Source organism: Anarrhichthys ocellatus, unplaced genomic scaffold (genome assembly GCF_004355925.1).
Source record: "Anarrhichthys ocellatus isolate YVR2014 unplaced genomic scaffold, GSC_Weel_1.0 scaffold39, whole genome shotgun sequence".
NCBI classification, from domain to species: domain Eukaryota; kingdom Metazoa; phylum Chordata; class Actinopteri; order Perciformes; family Anarhichadidae; genus Anarrhichthys; species Anarrhichthys ocellatus.
Window position 1 is genome coordinate 1,046,208 of NW_022280069.1, and position 19,498 is coordinate 1,065,705.

Here is a 19,498-nt window from a genome sequence, read left to right on the forward strand (position 1 = left end):
GCCTTTATTCGCGGTGCAAAAGCAAAAAAATACAAAAACGACATTGTTCCTTATTGTTTGGCTTCTGTGTAAAAAAAAATGTGTTGACGTGCGAGAAAAAAAGCCCCCTCTGTGTTAAGGCCTTTAAAAAATTCAAAGCGCGAGAAAATTGGTGAACGCCATAAATTGGTGAACGGTGAATGCCGTATAAGGCACTTAAGAACCAATCTGTTCATTCAAGTGGTTCTTGCATGAGGCCCATTCACTGACCCGGACTCATCAGTATTCAATCTTTCGCCTCTTCTGGATCCTTTAGCATCAAGTCTCACAGACACGCTGGGCTGGTTAAACATGAGCCCTCTGTGTGCAATTTAATGACATCACATTACCTGATTTGTGGATAGTTAGATAGAAGTTTCTCAAACAGCAGCAATTTGGACCCTCCGACCTGCAACATCACCTTGTGCAGCTTTAATACGTTTGCGTGGAGAGGCGACTAAAATTGTTCAACACAGACACACACAGACACGAAAATGGAGTTCACACAGAGAAATGAAGCGGTGCGCTCTTATTGAAAACAGACAACAACGGGAGACGGGGAGGAGAGAGAGAGACACACAGACAGAGGGATCATCCGTTTTTTGTTTTTTTTCTACCTCTACCGCATCCCTTTCTCTCCCCTCACCTTGTTGGGCTTGACAGCTCTCTGCAGGTTCTCGATCCATTTGTCTCTCTCTGCAGCTGAGCGACACGCAAAGCACTTGGTTCCCGATGCCGTAGTCACCTGAGGTTATAGCCAACGGTAAATTCAACAACCACAGCCATTAGTTACTATGGAGACTGCAACTAAGGCGCCAAAACAATGTCTTGTATTCACTCTCAACCTCTGTCGTGTTCCGCTAATGGAGAGATGGTGGGGGGAAAAAAGCTGACACTCTTGCAGCAAGTTATGTAGGGAAAAGGGTCCTTTCAGTGTCCTTGTTTCTTTCATTCCTCACATGTGGAAAAAAAAACAACACTTTCAAATCAAAGTCTCCGTCACATCACTGTCACTTGTCAGGATGGAACAACATTTCTTTGGTGATATTTACTGTACTGTACACTGCACGTTGTGTGCATGAGCGTGTTGTTGTTAGTCCACACCGTGCACCTCAGTTCTCACCTCAAAGCAGTACTCTTGTCCCAGGATGCTTGAGTGGACAGGTTTGATGATGGCGTCCTCGTCCAGAGCGAGGTCCAGCGCCTCGGCGGCGCTGCTGGGAGACAGCAAGGACTCATGGGAATGGGACTCTTTGAAGCTCTGCATCAAACGGGTCCTGGGAGGAGTGACAGTAGTGGTTAGATGTGGAGAGGGGAGGCTCTTTCATTCAAGGTTGCATTACACTTCTGTTGTGTTTACAAGGAACTACAGGACATTGCTGTTTGTCAATGTATGAAAATGATGGTAATTTTAAAGCCTGGTGCCATACTTTGAAGAAAACCACATGTGATGTTCATATTTTTCTTTGTGCACTAACAAACAGCCGTACGAGTGCTGCACAATATGTTGCAATATGGCAATAAAGGCTATTAACACACAACTATTTATGAAGAAGATACTCAGCTGATAACACGAGTGTCTGTCTGCGATGAGGAATATCAGCAAAATATTCCATATAAAGAAATACTGTGAAAACTTCCACTATTCTGACTGTAGCAGGAGACAGGAAACACACGTTTCATGTTAGAGGAATCATGACGAATATTTTAGAATTGAGGTGGTCCTGCCGAGATGTAGCCGACACTGACTACATAATATTTCTGACTTTTCAACATTGTGACTGTTTGGGCTGTTAATAACTCAAAGCTACAGTATCAACCTTGTGATGCTAAGAGGCAAAGGGAGAGAAAGAGTGCGCTACACTTCAGGCAATGAAAAATAATGAACATTTTGAAACTATTCATTGTAAATAATTGAACAGGCAGCTGTGAAGTGAGCAGACTGATCGAGCTTCTAATAGCACAAGGTTCATTAGCAGAATGTTTTAAGTAAATCCAGTAGATGGAATGGACAGCAAAGTGACTCTGAAGCACTCATTATAACCTTGTTTTCTGTGTAAACAATTGCTGGTATCATCACAGCATTTACACACAAACAAAAGAATATGTTGTTACATTTATGTCTATTTTTTTTTCAAGTTCGATAAAATGACTGGCGGCAAAATGCAGCAGACATCTTCATTTTTTTGTATTGACGTAGTTGTCTTTCCAGATGTATCTGGTCTTTCTCCTCCACGCAAAACATTTTAAACTCTACAAACAATATCTTAACATGATTCTTAGTGATATTATATTGTATAATTCTTACACACACATAAGTGAGCAAAGTTTTCGCCAAAGCCCATCCATAATGCTCACCTACACACTTACTCCCACACTCACATGCATGCACAGAGGCATGTAACATCCCAGACCAGCAGACGCATGATGAAACAGTGAGTCTAACCAGAGAGCGAGGAGCGACGCTCAGGTGTGACGAAGCCCCTCACAGAAGAAAAGGGAGGATGGAAATGAGGAAAAAGGAACGAAAAGAAAATGAAACTGTATGTCCTCCGTGCTGCGTCCGACTTTCAGCTTCTCCCCTGCGCTCTGCTTTTTGTCGACATTCAATCATAATGTTCATCAACAGTGCAGTGATTACATGTAGGGGACCAGGGGGAGAGAAAGAGAGAGAGAGGGGGAGAGAGAGAGATAAAAATAGACCCAAAGGAATGAGTCAGATTGGGGGAACACAGAGGAGAAGAGAGAAACAGTGGGGGAGGTCAGGAGAGGATGTGAGAGAAGGAATGACTGAGAGGGGAAGGGATTAGGAGATCGAGAGAGAAGACCTCTCGGAGGAAATCGCTTTGATTATGTAAACAGTGGAACCTTTGGAGGGGAAGAAAGTGAGAGCATGGATTAGAGGAAAGAAAGGGAAGGGAGGTGGAAAGACGGACTGAGAAGAGAACAAGAGTGCTGGAGGTAAAAGGTCGAAGGTCTCAGTGGGGAGCTGAAGTGTAGGTAGAGTCAAACATGAAAAGACTCTCAAACACACCCACACACACACAGACCTTGCTGATTTTATTCAAGACGTTACGACTTGAACCTCATATCTAAGAAAACGACCTCAGCACCAGTGATGATGGACAAGAAACAAGGATTCAATTAGCAGATAATTCAAATTTAGAAATATTGAAATCATTCACTGCAGTGAACTAAAGCCCAACACGTCTCCCAGCCAGCTACATGAGGACATTTAACTCAACTAAACAACTAGTGTGTAGAACAGAAACGATTACTCAATTAATGAATTAGTCCGTTGCCAAAACAAATATTCTGCAACGATTTTGAGGCAATTTAATCAAGCAAAAAGGTCAAACATTTAACTTAAATTGAGAAGATTTTCTGCTTTCCTTTGTTTTGTATAATTTTAGGCTGTTAGTCCAACAAAGACACTTCAAGATGTCAGCTTTGGCTTTTAGGATTACGTCGGACTAAATTATTAATCAAAAGAAATTATCAGCAAATGAATCGATTATAAAAAGAAAAAATTGTTGCTGCCTATATAAGGTTAAACTAATGTTACAGCAATGCGAGGTGAATTCAAGGCTAAAAAAAGATCCAAATATTTCTGTCAGAAAATGTATCTGATAAGTGATCATTTCAGTCATTTATCAAGCAGACATATCAATCATCATTTGCCACTTCCAAATAGACTGTATGTAAGATGTACGAGTGGATGTACAAAAGCTGAATAAGACATTTTTAGGTGACCAGAAGGTCAAAGTTAACTTTCACGAACTGAAAACACACGAGAAAGACGAAGGCACGGAAAAACTCCCGGACCAGACAACACTGTGGTAGCGACCTGTCAATCACAAGGTAGACGCGCCCTAAAGCATACTCTGCTTTATGGTCTATTTTACTCTAAATGGGACCATAATTTAGTAAATCATACATCATGCTGTATTGAAACATATTTTGAAACTATTGAACGAGAGCCCGGGGGAATCAGATTCTTTTTTTTTTTTTGTTTTGTATGTGAAAGCTAATTGATTCTTAGGGGCCGTAAAGTATCAGTAGTTATAATGTTACAGCCATACTTCTGATATTGTGTGTGTGTGTGTGTGTGTGTGTGTGTGTGGGCGCAGTTGTCACAGAGATGGCCTTGATGGCCCGTGTGAAATCAATTTTGATTATGCAAATATATAAGATGAATGTATCCATGTAATTCTTTACCAAAATAACCCAAAATGCTATTCTATTAATAAACTGTATGTCATACCTCTAAGAAAATATCAATGTTTATTTTCATAAGCCTTTGTTTAACATGATGCTCCTCACAGACTAACTTTTCTTTTGCTATCTACTAATGATAATAAAAACATTTAATGTTTCAAAGATTTTATATATTCACCAAAATGATAGCTGTGTTATGTTCTACATGTTTTCCTTTAGATCGCTAAATTAAAGAGATTAAACTGTAAATTATTACAGTTATTGCGTGTTCTGGGGAAGACCCAGAACACGCTGGAGAGATTACATCTCCCAGCTGGCCTGGGAACGCCTCGGGATCCCCCAGAATGAGCTGGAACATGTTGCCGGTGAGAGGGAGGTCTGGGTCGGCCTGCTTGACCTGCTGCCACCGCGACCCGACCCTGGATGAGCGGTGGAAATGGATGGATGAACGAGAGCATAAACTCATGTTTACATTTACCGAGGTAATAAATCAAGTGAGAAGTTGGGTCGTTTTCTAATAGACTTCATTACAATCAGATTTATTTTTGTAATAACAGGAGTTGCCCTCTGATGGCCATTTGAGGATCTTCTGCTTTTTCAGTTTTAGAACATTATATATTGCTTGACAGGACATGGAGGTCATCACAGTACACTGAAACTATATGAAAGACATACAGAATAATTATGTATGAGTTATACAACAGGGTGACCTACAGTACTATAAGGGAAGGGAACTCTGAAACCCATTGGGTATTTGTGAACAAAAAATGTGTAAAGAAAAATACAGTATATCCTTGTTTTAGAGCCTGTTTGGGAGCTCAGAGGCATGTTTGTGGCTGTGTGCATTTCAGACTATGGAGGAAAAACAGCATGTCTTCTCAGCAAAATCTCTCTGGATGAATAAAGACAGAAAAAGGGAATCATAATGATCAAAGCTACAGATGTTCGCCGACATGCCTGACAGAAAACATCCAGAGCTGAGAAAATGGCATTCAACCTCGGCTCTTGACTATTTTGCCCGTTCTGTCTCCTCAGACCAGCCGGGGATAACAGACATCCGAAAACCTTCCCAGATGAATAAATCATGTGGAAGCGCACCTTGGCCGACCCCTGGCTCAGGAAAGGTCGCAGCGCTCTCATGAGTGCACTACTGCCCTGTGTTTACATCATCAAGATGACCTTGCTCACGTTTGAAGTTTGAGTTTAACTCGGCTGTAAATGTCTAGTGGGAGTTTATAGATAAAAGATTAAAGTTAAAGCTTAGAACTATTCCTGGATTCATTCATTTGTTTATCAATAGAAAATTAATTGGCAATTATTTTGACAATTTATTACAGCAGTCATCTTTCAAGCAAAAAAGTCAAACATCTTGTTCCAGCTTCTCAAATGTGCGGCAAATGTTTTTCATCTTATATGACAGTGAAAGTGAATATCTTTGGTTTTGGACTCTCGGTTGGATGAAACCAACAATTTTGAAGACATTATGTTGGTTTTTAGGGAATTCTGATTGTGAAAATGTAAAAATGTTTGGTATTTTTTTGACGACACTTACTGTGGAGACAGTATTAAATATCCTCCCTCATTTATTTCTCTCATGACATCAATACCATTCATCAAAGTGGAGCTGTAGATAAAGAGAAGTTGAAGAGGTAATTCTTTTGTTTCTGTGCAAAAGAGGCTTAACTCAATGGAAGAGTTTATAAAATGTAATAATAAAAGCACACAAGGCTGACTTCACACTTAAAATGTAGCTTAGTTGTTAAACAGCAAGACAACATTACTTGGAAACTCGAAAATTCACATTTCATAAAGTGTATTCTGTCATATATCTCCTGTTTCTCCTTCAAAATAAAAACTTTCCAGAGCAAACTTCTGCAAAAAAAACAAATTTGGCACTCTGAGAACATTTCCCATCAGAAACTACCAGTGTAACTCTTGTGCTGCTGTGCCTGCCAAATGCTAGTGCTGCTACAACTAAGTACATGATACAGAGGAGGTATAATTAAGCAAATCTCCCACTGACTCATTATGGTCTGTACAGCCGCCATATGGCTGTCATGGTTGCCATGGAGAGAGGGAAATGATTTTTCAACGCCCGGCAGAGAAACAGCGATGGTGCCGAGTGTTTTTATTGTAAGTGACACTGAGAGTGTAAAATAAACAACAATGTATAGCAGCGATGGATGGAATTAGATTTAAAAAAAAGGTTGAGAGAAAGAGATAGAAAGAGGTCAAGGTAAAAGAAAGAAATATAAAGAGGTTGTGAGAGATAGAGAGAAAGAGATCGAATAGTATACATTGAAAGAGGTTGAAAAAAGAGAGAAAGAGGTTGAGGGAGACATAAAAAAATAGTTCGGGAGGAAGAGATAGAGAGAAGTCGAGAAAAAGATAAAAAGAGGACGAGAGAAAGAGATAGAAAGAGGTTGAGTTGTAAAGAGGAGCTCGAGAGAAAGAGATAGAACAAGGTTGAGATGGATAGACAGAAAGAAGTCTAAAGCAAGAGATAGAAAGAGGTCAAAAGAAAGAGACAATAGATCAAGAGAAAGAGATAGAAAGAGGTTGAGAAAGGTAGACAGAAAGAGGTTGAGAAAGGTAGACAGAAAGAGGTTGAGAAAGGTAGACAGAAAGAGGTTGAGAAAGGTAGACAGAAAGAGGTTGAGTTGTACAGATAGACAGAGGTTGAGAGAAAGAAACAAAAAGAGGTCAAGAAAGGTAGACGGAAAGAGGTAGAGAGAGATAGATAGGAAGAGATGGAGAGAGAGATGAATACAAAGAGGTCGAGATGGATGGATGGATAGAAAGCAGCCGAGAGAAAGAGATAGAAAGAGGTCGAGATTTGACATTTTCATGTACCATTATCATCATAACCTTACACTCTATATACCTAAAACAATAATATCATTATTCATTTCTGAGCAGCCTCCCCTTCTAAATCACTTATCTAATAAAACTCACATCTTTTCCTGAATATATTCTTCTCCCCTTTGGAATGACCACTAACAGTGTTATGCCCCATCCCAACTTCCTGTTTCAATCAGGGAGAGAAGCTTCATATTGTGTAAGTAGAAGGGAAAGTAAATAGTTTGTGATGCCATCACATTGACACAAGCCGTCTGGGAGAAAAAGACAAAAATTTGATTTCATACAGGTCAGTGACGCTCACTCACTGACCTGTCTTGGTCGGCACTGCGGAAGCGGGGGAGGATCATGTGGCGGAAACTGCTGGTTCGGTCCAGTTTGGGCTGACTCTTAGCCCTCTTGATCGAGCCCTTCAGCCTTCTACTGAGGAAACTCTGGAGCGGGTGGAGGAGGAGAACAACGAGAAGGGCAAACAGATGGAGGAAGAGAGGGAGGACGTGCATGGCGCGAAGTTACAGAGAAGAAGAAGTGGCAAAAGTAAGTTAGAGAAGATGAGTTGATCGGTGAGGAGAGAGAGTCGGGTATGGTTTAAGTAGAAAGAATGTTTAAAGTATGATGATAATGATTCCCATGGAGTCAGTGTGAGATGTATTTAAAGTAACAACAAAATCAGATGGAGACACACAAATGAAACACGCGATGTGTGATGGGGGAGAGCACAAGGTACATTTATTATCAACAAGAAATCACACACCCACACATGTCCACTTGCCACAAGGGAACTGCAGTGTTGTATCAGATCCTGTGGTGGGCAGTGGTGAGCCATACAGTCCAACAACAAGCTCAGCAGCTCAAGTTTGTCCTGCATGAGCTTCCTTACATGATCAAATGACACAACCTGAGACACTGAAGCAGTCAATCATTTGTTATACGGGAGAACGCGACTTAGGGTTCGTCCCAATACCCACACTTGAGTTTTAGTAAAGTGCAAACTTAAAGGAGTGGTCGATATAATCAATATGTTTTACACTGAATCCTACATGACGGAAGCTTTAAGTTTTTTATGCCTGCTGATTGGTGTCGGTCCTAAAACCTGCCTACACGCGTACTACTACCGCCAACAAAAGGACTGGTGTTGCCCAAGTAGACGCGGTGAATTGTGGGATACATTTAGCTCTGAATACGTCTTAGAAAAAGTGCACATCAACTGTGGATTAAGTGTACTGTGCGTTGGTACTTTTCGGACGTGGGACACACTTGACCTGGCGGTGTGTGAGCGTGCACTCAAGTTGTCAGGAACACATCGTAGGTATTGGGAAAGACCGCCGGTATGCCGGACCACCCTGCCTACAGCAAACCTGACTGGACTTGAACCACAACTTTATCGTGAGCATGCAGTTCTTAACAGTGTCCTGCAAACTGCTCCATTGAAAGGGGACCAAGTGAAACAAGTAATTCTTAGCAAGTGAGAAAATTGCCAAACATTGGGTTAATTTTACTTGCTTACTTGTTCAAAGAAATATATTTTACTTTGTCATGATTAGTAATTCATATTTCAACATAATGTGTCACTTCTATACATATCTTGGAAAAAACTACATTAAGAAGATGTGACATTTCCCACCCGGATGACATTTCAGCCCACTAATAGCTTTATTAAACCGAAAAACAACGACATTGTTACGTTTGCAGACCATAAATGTTGAGTTTTCATGCTTCAAACTTTGAACTGAACGCTGTGAAGGTAACTTGAGAACTCAAAGCGTGCGTGAAATATCCCTTTGTGGTTTCTCTTTTTTATGTGCCTGAAAGAAGCTTCATGTCTTCAGCTCTCAGGTGCATCCTGAAGACTCACAGCAATAGCATTTATATACCTATAGCATAACAGCATTACTGAGTGGGAGAATGACTGGAGGGAAATGACACCTCATCATCTGGCAAGAGTCAAATTGCTTTGAAGCCTGTCTTGAGGATATGACTAAAGACTTGGCTCCATCTGCTGGTTCCAAGCTAATGGCCTGCGTGACTAAATCTGATTTGATTAGCCACTCCGACTGACACTTTAAGTCTCAAAGAGCAAAAGCATTCAGTACAGACATAGAGGGAGAGAAAGAAGCCAGAATCACAATAAACCACAATAAAGGGAGGTAATAGTGGTAAAAAAAAAAAGGGGGGGGGGACTTCATCTTCAGTGGCTATGTTTGCAGACACAAAGTCACTCTGTCCACATGTAATAGCTGTGGTGGGATGTCACAAAACAGGTACTTTACTTGAGTACTTTACTTTTTACTATATATTTTTTCATACAATTATCTGCAGATTAAATGATAGTGAAATGAATAGTTGTAATACAGCTAAAATACACTGGAGGGAGATTTTTCCTGCAACATGAGTATGTTAACTTTTGACAATTTAGATTCGATTTGCCAGTAATATGCCGCTTGCATACTTTTACCTCAGTGATATTTTCAATGAAGGACTTTCTCTTGTAATAGAGTACTTTTAGGATCAAATGAGTCTCTCGCTGGGAGTTAACGCCACAGCTTACATGAAAGATTTGAACATTATTGGCTGCAGTTGTGATCTGCATAATGTGCACCGATACATATGTGTGGCTATATTTAGGGATAAAGTAATGGTAAATGGGTATATGCAGGTTTACCACTACACCAAGCAATGTGCTTTTTGGGGATTTTTTTTTCTATTTCTACCCTCATGTGTCCTGTGATTTACAGAAAGAAAAACGTAGGATAATCGCAACCTCCGGCCCTTCAGGGTTGTTCATCCAATCTGAAATATTGATATGAAAACACTCATCCCCGCTATGCAATAATAATGAAACACAAAAAATTTGACCAAGCCAAAGTGGGGCTTCACGTGTACTCTAATGGATAATCTGGCTCCTGTAATTCTCAAGTCTGTGGAAGCTGTTTCTCATGCTGCAGCAGTGAATGGGCAGCAAATAGTTTCCTGTGAAGGGAGAAAAAACAACTCCTGCCGTTTCCAGTTACAGTGACAGTGTGCAAACACCAGCAGAGATAATGGAAAGGAGATGGGCAACAAAGAACACTGGCACAAACTTAATAAACCACCCATCTATCCTTTAAGCCCTTTTATGTGCACGTTTGATACATTGTGATTGAGTTTCTATTGCCATGAATAAAACAATAAACAGATTATTTTTGTCCGCAGACGGAATGCGTTTCGCTGCCAGCTTCTCTCCCCCTCTTTCACTCAAGTTGTCTTTAGTATGAAAAACAGACAACGGCGACATTTGTTTCCATTACTTCACTTCTGTTGACATTAAAGAATCATACCAGGAGTTTTTGTGTGTTTTAACCCTTTTACCACAAGTCCCATTTAATTCAGATCACAGTCAACCATTTGTAATCTTTTCTGTCGTTCCAGGTATCCATTGGTTTTCATTTATTTATCATAAGATGAAACTTTATTAGCAGACTTGATTATATATTTACTGTATATATATATATATAGTGCTTTACAGGGCACAAAAAGATGAAAACTAAATAAAACACTAAAATAATAAATTATTTACTGAAAAGCTGTTTTTCAAAAGTGTTTATTCTTTGCATAATGATTGGCTATAAAGGCAACATGATTAATTTTAGTCTTTTATTGATTTTTTCCTCCCCTCTTGTTTGCTTCTGCTTGCACTTCATTGGATTTGAGAGGTGTTTGTGTTGGGGGGGGCTCCTCCCCTGTGCAAATTCATGAAGTTCCTATTGTTTGTTATGTGTTAATTCAAATACATCACCATTACAAACAAACAAAATGCAGTGCAGAATTTTTAAATGTATCTGCATTTAAACGGCATTACCACACAACAATTAAGTAACTTTGACAAACATTAATGCAGATTACACAACTCAAGACTCTATTAATTGATTTGTATACCATTGGGAAATGAAGACGAAAGACTGCCTGGAACTGTAGAACAAATACTTTACAGCATGCATTTGAAAATAGTTTGACCTGCAAACACACTGGCATGGCCCTTTGAGGTGTACCGTTCCAATTATTCTGTGAATATGAGTTAACTCAGACTTCAGAGATCACAAGTAAGAGGAGGGAGACTATCCTGGGTAAATAAAACAAAGGAAACAAAAGATGTTTCTATGCTACAGGCTTCCTAAATGCTGAAACCAATGTCTCTGCTTCAGCCATGTTTGTGTCACATACCTCAACAGGGGGCAGTGGTGCAATAAACGTTCCTCCTGCCACTGGACTCAACCCAGCAGCCCTCCAATCTCCGCCCCAGTACGAGAAGGGGGAGGAGGAGGAGAAGGCAGCAGGCGAGTGGGGCAGGGTAAAGGAAAGGGAGGGGGAGAGGGGCAGCGAGCGGGGCATGGGGGGCGTGCTGGGCCCTTTCCTGGAGCCCTTTCGCTGCTGCTGCCGGCACAAGGTGAGGGAGGGGTAGACAGCCAGGGAGAGGGGGAAAGGGTAAGGCGGGGTGCCGCCGGCCCGGCGGCCACAAGTGTGTGGCGGGCCCAGGGCGGGAGGAGGGAGGAGGGACAGCGAGAGGGACGGAGGCAGCGAGCAGGGACGGGAACAGGGGGGGTTACTCACGGATTGTCGGAAGGGTTGAATTGGGGCAGTGGGAGGGACCTCCATGCTGGGCTGCTTCCCAGTGGCTATGCTCTTCCGCCGGGCGCGATGATCTAAGAGACAGAGAACAAGAAAAGGTCCACAGGTAAGACTCTAATCCCCATCGGGGGGGAATGGAAACATTCAAAGATAAAATGAGGACAGATGGAAAAATTGCTTCGCCGAGACACTGGTAGAGCGAGAGGATGTGGGGAGAGAAAGACGGGGGCCATTGTGGAAATAAACAGCTACAGGAGAGCTGTTAAGGACAGTCTGCCTGAAGGTATGAAAGAGGGCAGCAAAGAATATGAGAGCGAGATAGAGGTCAAAGGTGAGCGAGGCAGGAATAAAAACCATGCCGGTTCACACACGTTCACCAGCACTGCCGCTGCGTTTACTGCTACACATATAACTCAAATACACCTTCATCCGTGGAGGGGAGGAGGTTGACGAAGTGGGCGAGAGACTTGAGAGATAGATTTTCTGTCTGGACGTCAGATGGGGCGAATGTTAACAGTCTGCATGTTGAAGAGAGGGATCGGGAGATGCACGGATATAGAGGAGCGAGCATTAAACAAACAAAGCACTTATTGACTTCCGTCGGCGTGTCGGTGCCTAATGCACTGAATTGGTCAGTAAGGGAATAAACTCCTGTCCTACGCTTGATGGATGACAGAGAGAGTGTAAATGTACAGTTAGAGAGCACAGGTGACCTGGCTGGTTCTGCTTAATCACTGCAGCACCAACAAATCACATCAACAACCAGAGGGAATGTTGAATACATATACAAACACTGACGGTCCTCCACTGCCCAGTCCCTCGACCAAACGTTGCAAAACTCAAAAAAAACGTCAGGACTGAAGGGTGTCTCTGCATCACTGTCATCAAGGGAAATTCATGTGCATGCACTGTATGATGGAAGTGACTTTTGAAACGGCCAGCAGAAGGAAAATAACACCACAAATGGCTCTCATGTTTCACAGAACAGAATTACAAACCTCACTGCGTGCCTATAAATCAATAAATGGGTTGGCCACAAAATACATCTCCATGTATACATTGTAATTTGTCCTCAATTCTTCAGTTTGGGGGTCTTTTAAAATAATTTCTTGTATGTGGAGAACTTTTAAACTGCTTCACTGATGTGTGGGTTATGCTATATAAATACATAATATATTATGTATAATATATTCAAAATATAAAATAATACTGGTTACACGCACAAAAAAGTTACTGTATCGTCATGTATGACCTGATGCTACCGAGACAAATTCCCAAGTATATATTAGGCCAATTTTAAGTTCTTTAAAGATATTTCTTTAGTATTTTGCCTTAATTTGCGAAAAAACATTGCCCGTCTCCGCCCCTCCCTCTCCTCCGCAGCCGCTGAAACACTCATCCACGCCTTCATCACCTGTCGACTGGACTACTGCAACAGCATCCTGTACGGCTCACCCACCAAAATCATCAATAAACTACAATACATCCAGAACTCAGCTGCCCGTCCGCTCTCCCACTCCCGCACCAGAGACCACATCACCCCAGTCCTTCAAAACCTCCACTGGCTCCCCATACAGCAAAGAATCCAGTTCAAGATCCTCCTCATCACTTACAAAGCCCTCCACAACCTCGCCCCTTCATACCTTTCAGACCTCCTGCACCGTCACACTCCCAACCGTAACCTCAGATCCGCCGACGCCAACCTCCTTACCCCACCTACTCTGTCCAAGCATCGGACCTGGGGGGACAGGGCCTTCTCCGTTGCTGCCCCCTCCCTCTGGAACTCCCTGCCCCAACACCTCAGACATTCTCCGTCACTCGCCACTTTCAAAACTGCACTTAAAACTCACCTATTCAAATCTGCTTTTAACCTCTAAAGTATGTTTTCTTTCTTTCTCTTCGTGTTTATTTTTCTTTCTTACTGTCATGTGTCGGCCTCACATGACTTTAACTGTATTAGAGAGCGCCCCACTGGCTCATGGTCACCACGATGCACTGAGCTCATACGCCCGGCTAGCGCTTGTACAGCGCCCACCTTTCGGTTCCCCCTGCAGGTAAACACTGTTAGCTCTGTCAGTACTGTTGCCATTGCTAACACTGTTGGCGCTGTTATCGCTGTTACCTGCACCACCATTTTGAGATCCGTGCGGAGGCAATGCTCTGAGTTTTGAATATAGCACATTTAAATCCTTCGTCACCTTAATAGCGCCATGCCATTGGATGGAAGCAGGGAGGGGATGTTGATGGTCTCCATACACAATCCTGAAGGTACAACATTTTATGCCAACAGATCTAACAGTTGTTGAGTCATTTCACTTAAACCCTGGCGCTAGAGGAAGATTCTGTCTTTAGGATTCATCAAACGTCCATCTGTACAAAGCCTAGGGCCAGTCCATCTGGTAGATTTCACTGGATAAGTGAACACTTTGACCTGCAGGTAGCACTCAATGAAAAGCAGGAGGAACACCAAAGTCATCCTCTGGGGATCATGAATGTCTGCACTCGATTTCATGTAAAATGGTCCAATGTAGTTTAATAGTCATTGTCATCCCGAGAGCCATGCAGATGGAAAAGGAGCACAAACAAGATTATGCGAGAATATGTAAAGTCAACAGCATGTTGCACAATTATTGTCTGATAGAGCCAGGGTGACCATCGTTCACTGGAATCAATTCTTATCGGCTCCCAACTGCAGCAGGATGATATCAAAGCCTACTTTACATTTCTGCACATCTCGTTATTTCCCTGTTCGACATCGTTGAAAATATAAGTTGCTTACATTTGCTTGTTCGTTCTTAATTCTTGTCTATTTCTGCAGCCGATCTCACCCTGACTTGTCATGTTGTCTATCTCTGCACTTTGCTTTGCTCTCAGCCTCTTCTGTCACACAGCCACACTAATACTCAGACACACACACACGAGCACACACACCTCATTTCTCCCACGCAGCTATTTTACATAAATCAAATAGTGCATCTCTCTCTCTCTCTCTCTCTCTCTCTCTCTCTCTCTCTCTCTCTCTCCTCCCCCTTCTAATATGTGTGGCATCTAGAACCTTCCATTTTCTCCACATTACCTTCATCTGTACTTCTTTCATCCCCATCGCCCCTCTCCTTTCACTCTCTTTCATTTACCTGTCCAAATGGCAATCTTTTCACCGCAAGCCTGTCCTTCTGTCTGTCTGCAGTCCTAACAATTTTCTCCAACCCACAGTAGGAGGGAGGAAGACGACCACGAAGGTGGTTGTTGCCTAGCCGAGACATCAAACGATGCCAGTTTCTATTTGCACAAATCCACATCCTCAAAACTACCAAATCAAACTCTGTGGGCTGAACGACTGACCGGTGGGGGAGTCTTCTAAATGAAATCGGAGAGAGCAGGATCCCTACATGAAAAGGTGACTGACAAACCACAGGAGAGGAGGGAAAACTCAATATCTAGCTCCATTATAAGGTGTCAAGAGTGCTTTTAACACTCAACGGTAATTGTACAGAAATTAAGTTCATTTGAATCCCCTCAAAATTGTGTTTCGTAATAGAATAGGGTTACATAATTGATTCAAAAGACTCAAACCTACGCTTATAAGAAGATTGACAGATAATGACAGAGAAGGATATGGTTTGGTATTTCCAAGAAGTTACTGATTACTGAATTGTTTCAGGAATTGACCTTCTTTAGTTTAGAGATGAACCTTGTCATTTTTCTTCAAATATTCAAAATATATCTTGCGTGGCCGCTCACCGTAGTACTCAAAGTTTCTTAGGTGTTTGTTACTCTGCGAGAAGTGTTAATTAACAGCATGTATTATGGGTGCTGCCCTGTACGGCCGGAGGTTATGCCATCGTTACGCATGCATCATAACTGCATCCAGCGCCATTAAAAGGCCTCAGAATATTGATATCAAGAACCTACTTTCCCAAACTAATTAGATTCTCCTGGAGGAGCAGATTGGGCCAAGCAGAGAATGGTGATTTAGGACTCAACTGGCAAAAAAAAACACTGAAGTTTGGGCGTTTCTGTTGGTTTAGATATAGACAATGAGATCAGAAAAACAAGCAGTGTATGAGTTGGTGTACCATCCTAACCCTTCGGGTGATTAAAAAAAAAACACATTTTGGTGCCAATTTGAAGTGATAAGATTCAGAGAGAGCACGTGTTTTATTACATCCTCCAATGGAGGGTTTCATTGAGTTCTGGATTTCTGTTGGAAATCGACCAAGTCTTTGTCCGCTTTAGGTAGTTGCAGCTGTTGTTGTTTTTCCACATAAAAGTACAGAAAGTGTTTACTTGGATATTACCTACTCTTATTTTTTTTTGTGTTGCATGTTATGAATACACGCTAGGACTGCCCCCTAAACGCTGACGATTCGAATCAGAGTTCACGTGAGCTGTTTTAGCAGTATAGTGTGGTGCGGCTGCGCTGCAGGTGCTCTGGACTGTAGTGTTTTTTGGCAGCTGTGCATAATACATTTCTCATAATCATTGAAAAACATCAGTATTAATGTTGAGTATTTTATAAAAACAAAGAAACATTGGGAGCCACAAGCAAGCGACAAAATATATTCGGCCCAAAAGAATCGACTGGGCTGTCCTGTTGTGATAAACAGGTGGAGAGATTAACTTGATGGCTTCAAGGACAACACATTTACAGAGCGTTGTTAAATGATCAAGTGATCCGTAACCAGCATAACAAAACTCTATGATGATGACTATTCACAAGTGATAAACTATCTTATAAGCATTTTGTTTACACAGAGCCAAATACAGCAGTTTGTTTTCACATTATATTTCATTCAGAAATTGCTGAGCAAGAATCCCCAGAGCCATGAACGCTTTTACTTTCTTAATCTCCAAAGAGACTCTGAAGCAAATGTTGGAATATAAATGCAGTTTGACCTCCAAAAAAAAAATAATATTTCTAGACTTTCCCTGTGAGAACACACTGTTTGCTTTTATTCAGATTTGTCTGTATAAATTTACTCGTGGGGTGGAGATCTGAATGGGGCACACTAATCCTTTGTCTTGCCACAGAGGGCAGATTACTGTTGACTTACAGTATACAGTATATAAATCATGGCTATAATTTAAAGGCACATCGGCAACACAGTGTCTCACTGAGAGCACTGTGCAGTGAGATAAGTGTAAGAGGTTAAACACTCCCTCATGCATTTAACCATTCTGTTATGTTATGTTATGTTTGACTGCAAGTCTGCTGTAACAAGTGACAGGGACTATATCTGTAGCTGTGCATGTTGTACATTAATCAACTATAAAAGTAAACTTTAATAGGGAAAGTGCACATTCATAAATGTTATTATCGGCCACAATGGGTCACAACATATATATACTGTATATATATATATATATATAAAGAATATAGGATAAAAATTAAAGCAGTTATGGAAATAGTTTGAACGCAGGCAGAGCACTACTAAAAATAGATTAATGTTAGTTAAGATATACATTAATATGCAGTTAACCTCCCTAAACCATAAAGGATCGATGATGAAGACCATCAGACGGTTGAAAGCCCTGGAGAGAGCTAGTAAGTAGACCTTTGATTAAGATTGTTATGTCAAAATAAAGGGTTCAGTTTCAGTGTTTGTCAAGCAACAAGTACAACTGAACTACTAAATCATATATTTGTATTTTTAAGGTTGGAACAAACAAAATGTGATTAAATCAAAACTATCACCGATCATCGGGTACTCTCATCCTTCCAATAACTTCAGCGCCTTACTAAACTGATACCCTATTGGACTACATTTGGGATTGTTTCTCCCCTGTGTTTTGTCCCAAACAAACCCTTTTTTTATGTTGAATCTTCTCTGATAGTAACACCTGCTGACATTTTCTCTTCTCCAACTATCAGATACTTCAGAAAGAAAATGACTTCAATAACAACAACACCATCAAGGGGTTTGCCACAGGTTACATCCAACGAAGGCCATTAAGTTACCTCCTGTTCATTTTAAAGAATATTGCCCCGATTGACAAGACAGAGACTTACAAAGAGCAGTTCAACATTTGAACCCAGAGTAAAGCACTTGCATGGGTTTGGAAACCTCCTATTTTTTTAACATGCACCTGGATTTACTCCACATGCTGCATTATCTATCATTTGGTAAGAGTAGGTGCCGAGAGCAGATTTCTCATTTTGGAAAATGGTACTCATCAACTTGAATACAGACCCATATTCACTTCTCAAACATAACACACCGTACGTGCCCCTTTTTACACTTAACATGCACAGAGTGGAGAAATGTGGGTGGCAGCACGTGCTAGGACTCATTCAGAATCACTGTATACATCATCTGATCCACCGTCTTTATGGTAATGGAAAGATGTGAGATGGGTAGAGCTAGCAGAGGCATTGAGCAGAGTGACAAATTAAAACCGAAATAAATGGTACGCCCATTGTCTTTTTTTCCAACACCTTCGCACTTCAATGGTTTATTACGGAGTTAACAAAAGCATCCGCCTGGAACGAAAATAGTCTGGATCTCTCCCTTTAAATCTATTCATCACTCACTCTCTTTCAGATCCAAAACCAGGCTCTGTGTTTCGTTGCCATGCAATTGCTGTTTGGAGATGACGTAAAGGCTTGAAAAGCAGCCTGGCTGAGGTATCTTCGTGTCACGGGAGGTTGTGATTCAGTCCTGCTGGGGTCATACGGCAGGTAGACATGCTTGTCTCTTTTATTTAGCTGCCTAATAACTCACCCATGTGCTGAAACAACATTGTTCAAGCTGCTCATTCTTACTATCACCGTGTTGAAATGTTTGGAAAGATGGCCAGGTGCATGTCGGTTCAGAATGGAATCCATGATGAAACGGGAAGAAAAAGGGTCTCGCCAAATCTTGTGGAATAAACCACACTGATCAGATCATTGTCAAGAGAGACTCGATTCCCACCCGGTGGTAACATGTGATGTGTTCTCAGATAATGGCGGTGTCCAATAACTACCTATTTACATATTATATTCATTGTCTAACATTTTAGATGAGTGTCCAGGTTCTGAGTGTAAAATTCATTCTCTACATATTGCCCTCAAGAAATTCCCCACAATGCAACAAAAAAAGTAGTATCCATGGCATGTTCACCCACAATCCACAACCCAAACTATTCAACAAACATGTGCGTCCCATCTCAAGGGAGGAGGAGTGGTCTGTAGCGTTTTGCTGGACTTGCTCGGGATAGCATGAAGAAGTGCAATTGACCCTTCACTAAGCCCTGCCCCCTGCTGCCACTCCGTCAAGCTGCCAGAGCTACCATGGAGCCCACACTGTCACGAACTGCACTCCTTGAATTAATATTATCTCATTTTGGAAAACTGATTTTAAATAGAAGCAGACTGAAGGGTCTTGAATATGCATTTGAAGGATATAAGGGTTTAACTTCTCACCCTGCAGTGATGTACAGGTGTACTCCAGGAAACTGTGACATCACCGTGTATAGGAGTGTGCAGACGCCTTACTTCTTGGTTGTGTGAAACTTTCCACTAGAGAGGGCAGTGAAACGCTGCTTTTCAGCCCGATGTTAAGGTACTTTAAGAAAAATGTGGCCCAACCGTACGGTTTCCTCCACAGATCCAGATCACCAAGTAATTAGTAGACTTTTCGGCAATACACGTATCTGCTTTCATGCCGACAGTTAGATGAATAGACCCACAACACCCACATGCATATGCTTTGTGTGAATAGGGAGACAGGAGACAATTAGCTTAGCTTAGCATAAAGACTAGTCGCAAGGGGGGGGGGATCAGCAATCCAGGCTCTGTCCATGTTCACAGACCAAC

At 41.6% G+C, this 19,498-nt stretch overlaps 1 protein-coding gene across 12 annotated transcripts in view; it reads right to left on the minus strand.

The window, feature by feature from the left end:
• syngap1b (synaptic Ras GTPase activating protein 1b) overlaps positions 1-19,498 on the minus strand; it is a 126,529-nt gene that overhangs the window by 35,065 nt on the left and 71,966 nt on the right. For all 12 annotated transcript variants that reach the window (XM_031867336.1, XM_031867340.1, XM_031867334.1 and 9 more), the window contains 4 exons: positions 11,683-11,774; positions 7,408-7,529; positions 1,142-1,295; positions 665-763 (listed from right to left, as the gene is read on the minus strand). In XM_031867336.1, coding sequence (XP_031723196.1) covers positions 665-763; positions 1,142-1,295; positions 7,408-7,529; positions 11,683-11,774 — 467 coding nt within the window. The remainder of the gene's footprint in view (positions 1-664; positions 764-1,141; positions 1,296-7,407; positions 7,530-11,682; positions 11,775-19,498) is intronic.